Source organism: Athene cunicularia (genome assembly GCF_003259725.1).
Source record: "Athene cunicularia isolate RWA chromosome 3 unlocalized genomic scaffold, athCun1 chr3_part1, whole genome shotgun sequence".
Lineage (NCBI taxonomy): Eukaryota > Metazoa > Chordata > Aves > Strigiformes > Strigidae > Athene > Athene cunicularia.
The window spans coordinates 45,895,455-45,899,198 of NW_020799097.1; the positions used below are offsets into that span (position 1 = coordinate 45,895,455).

At 41.8% G+C, this 3,744-nt stretch overlaps 1 protein-coding gene across 5 annotated transcripts in view; it reads left to right on the forward strand.

Annotated features, from left to right (window-relative positions):
- GRIK2 (glutamate ionotropic receptor kainate type subunit 2) overlaps positions 1-3,744 on the forward strand; it is a 442,240-nt gene that overhangs the window by 2,685 nt on the left and 435,811 nt on the right. For 3 of the 5 annotated variants that reach the window (XM_026844286.1, XM_026844289.1, XM_026844292.1), the window contains exon 2: positions 2,447-2,851. In XM_026844286.1, the coding sequence (XP_026700087.1) occupies positions 2,737-2,851 (115 nt within the window). In that variant the 5' untranslated portion in view covers positions 2,447-2,736. Of the gene's footprint in view, positions 1-161; positions 176-2,335; positions 2,852-3,744 lie in introns of those variants that run through there. The other 2 variants (XM_026844288.1, XM_026844287.1) reach the window with 2 other exon arrangements.

The following is a 3,744-nucleotide window of genomic DNA, read 5'->3' on the forward strand; positions in this document are numbered from 1 at the left end:
GCTGTCCGCGGTGCCGAGGCCGCGGCCGGCGGTGGCGGGGTGTTGGCACTGGGGAAGCCAAACTTGCCTTGAGTCTTAGGCGTGCGACCAGGGGTTGCAGTGTGAGCTGCTGAATATTTAACAGGAAAAGGAATTAATCATAAGTTGTGTTCTGATTCCAGGTATAAACGCCTCAGTGAGTTAGGAGCTCTGTTGGGCTTAGATTACAGGTAGCTGTATTTTTTTTTTTAAGACCTTAGAAAATATGACTGATAACAGGAGTCACTTTGCCCAAAGTTTATGCCTTATAATGTGCTAAAGCTGACCATTAATATTATGTTTTCAAAATTGCTCACCAAAACCAAATTAAAATTTAAAAAATAAAAATAATCACTTTAGACAAGAAGCTACATCTGAACATTCAGTTTTAGAAGTATCTAAGACGCCTAATGGCCTTTATTTCAGCAAAATTGGTGAAAGAATGGAGAAACAAAGAACGTTCATAGTATTCACGTGGGTCTGTTTTATTTCTCCTTGGACTAAGATAAAATATGAACGAGTAGAAGAGAATAAATGAAATAGAAAATACAATAAAAAGCATCTCTCTGCATTTTTACTGGGAGATATTCTAAGTGTGAACTGAAGGAGTCGCTAGATATCCTTGCTTTTAACACTAGGTGTTCTTTTTAAAGTGCTCCAATAGTCAAATCGTCTGATTGAATTCCCTGCTAGACTGCAGAACTAGCCATTCATGATACTTATTTTTGACACTGCAGTTATGCCTCCATCTTAAAGAAAAAAAAAAAAATCAATGATGTTTAATAATACCCTCGCAGAATGTACATTTTTTTTCATCAGAATTTTACAATGTTTTAAGTAAATGCATGCAGGGGAAATCAGTAAGCCATAATGATAAAAAGTTACTCTGAATTGCTAACACTCTTAGGGATACAAAGCACCAACATTACAGGTTATAATTTAAATGCTGCTGTTACTTATTTACATGTTTACAATACACAGATATTATTTAAGAATAAACTGTAACTCACCTCTGCCATGCTCTACTTCTGATAGATTCAACAGAGTGTTCTGATTAGCTTGGCATCATCAGTATTTATTTCTGTAAAGTCGGGTTTATTCTGTTTTCATCTTCATGTGTCTGTGGGGGAAGTCTCTCAGTGATATTTTCTTTAGCAATAAAAGGCAGGGAGGGAGATAAAGGAGACAAAAGATGTCTGTAGGCAGAATGTAGAATAAAGTGAATTCATTTTCCTGGTGGGGAATCTAGGAATTATCTTTTAACGTTTGTAATAAAGCTTAAGTAGGTTCGGCAAAAGCTTCACTTAGATTGCAAAGTCTGACAGTCCTGGTTCAATGTATTTTAATATATACAGGCACAAAATTAATTGTATTTCCAAGGAAAATCTGAAGTAGTCCACAGAATGAGTTTATCTTCTTTGGAACACCTGGCCAAAAGACAAAAGTCTGTGGCTGTATTTGCAGATACAAACTCAGTATCCCATTATCAAACTGAGAAGTGCTATTGTTCTCACTGAGGACCTCAAAATGACAAACTACATAGACTTCTCAGTACAGAGAGGAACAGCAATATTTCCATAATACTAGAGTGAAAGGAAAGCAGAGTGCAAAATAAGAGAGTGGCAGAGTAAAGTGGAAAACATAAACTAGTAAATCCCCAAGTTACTATCTTTTAAGCAACGTTGCAATTTCAAGCAAGTTGAGCGAAACAGGTCTGTGCATTCAACAAGGTTATTCTAGCGCTGCCGATTCTTATTTACCCTGCAAAAGCAGGCTGGCGCTCCGTAATCACTGGGTCCGGAGCAAGTTCCTAAGCACAGTCAGTATTCGAGCTATTGCCTTTACCCTATTTCATGCATTAGCGGGAGTAACAGTTAGCGAATGCAAGTATCATGTTTTTTTTTTTTAGCCCAAACGTTACTCTGATGACCCGTATGACTTTAATGTCAGCTTTCTCTTTCACAACTCTAAAGCTAAGCGTTTTCGACCCAAGCAGTCAGCTATTAAAATGCATGGATTGATTTTTACACAACCGATTCTCTTCTCCCCTATAGCCCCCTCTCCCTCCCCGCTACAGACCCTTATAGCTATTGTTCAGAACAACTGAAATACTAATAACAATTAGAAGCATGTAAATAAAACCGAGCTGTTTTTTCCTCCGACAACGCTAGGCGATCAGATCGGTTGCATAATAGAAATGTGGAAGGCTGCCTGGCAGGCAGCCTTAAGAAGAGAAGAGCTATCTCAATTTCTCTCACTTAATCTTGGCTTCGCGTCAGAAGCTGTGCAGCAGTGCAGTAGAATGGGAGCACGGCAAAAGCTTCGGCACTGAAACGGCTGGTGCTCATTGACTCTCGCTATGTGGCGATACCTCAGCGATTTCTCGAGCTGGATTACCTATTGATTTTCCTCCTTTCTTGCCTCCCAGGTTTACTCGGCTGGACATTGTGTGTGTTTGGATTTCTCAAGGATTCTCCCCCGACTAACATGGATGTCCCACCATTCCTTGCAGTTGAAGGTTGCTCCTTGGCGCAGTGAATGAAGAACATGCAGGGATTGCTAATGGGTTTGGGAAGCGTAGACTCTCTCCTCTCTCTGTGACCATGCCGTGATCGTGTCTGAGGGCCATCAGTTTACGTATCCTCATTCTCACCCTACCGGGAAACCTGACGGCTTAGAAGGGGGAAGTAAGGCAGCGCTTGTGTGCATAGAAACATCATGAAGATTATTTCCCCTATTGTAACTAATTCAGTCTTCAGATGCACCATTAGACTCCTTCTTTGCTTACTGTGGATTGGATATTCTCAAGGAACCACACATGTATTAAGATTTGGTAAGATTTCCCGACACTTTTTTCATTGTGGGTTTAAGCCTGAATGCGATATGCGTAGGATTGACTCAGAAGGGGGTGCAGGGGGAGAGCTGGGACGTGCTACCGGAGTCAGGCGCCGAAGTCCCTCTTTATTTTGCATCCGGAGGGATGAATTGCTGTGTGTTTTTTTCTGCCGCTGCAGCTCATTGTAGCCGTAGTAACGGCACGATGATGATGATAATTATAATAACAATAGAGAGAAAAATGACTGGCAAACGCGTTTGCCTAAGGCTCTGCGCAGCTTGCGTGGCTTCCTCGTAATGTACCCTTTCTGTTTCCATAGTAGTGAAAAGCATGGGTAATGCGGTGCTTGATCAGTTAAAAATCTGTCAACTAGTTGTTAAGTTTCGGCCGCCTGTCTCTGGTCCGCCCGAGCTGATCCCGTGTGGGCGCGACGCTGAGATTTGAGACCTTTGGACTGATTTCCCTTGGAGCGTCTGCCGAGTGGCTTTGCCACTTCACCACTTCAGTGGCGTTTAGGGTTAGAGAAGAGATGATTTATATTTTGAGCGGTGGTCGTGGAAGAGCCTTTGCGATATGTTTCAAAACAGCTTTTCGATGCGAGGAAAGTTGTGAGCCCCCCTCCCCCTCCTCCGCCAAAAAATTAAAAAAAAAAAAAAAAAAAAAAAAAAAGACCAAGAAAAAGAGAAAAGTAAAAGATCAGAATGAAATTTCAAGGAGAGTAGAGCTGTTTTACAGTTTAAAGACTAGCCCAGCTGGACCGCGAAACTAAACAGCTCTACTTGTGTACGCGCGCGCGTGTCCCCGTGTACGATCAAGTGAGGGAGAAATTTCAGCCGCCGCACTCCCTACAGAAGCAGGGAAGGGCAGGAAGGAGACGAAAGTTAACCGCA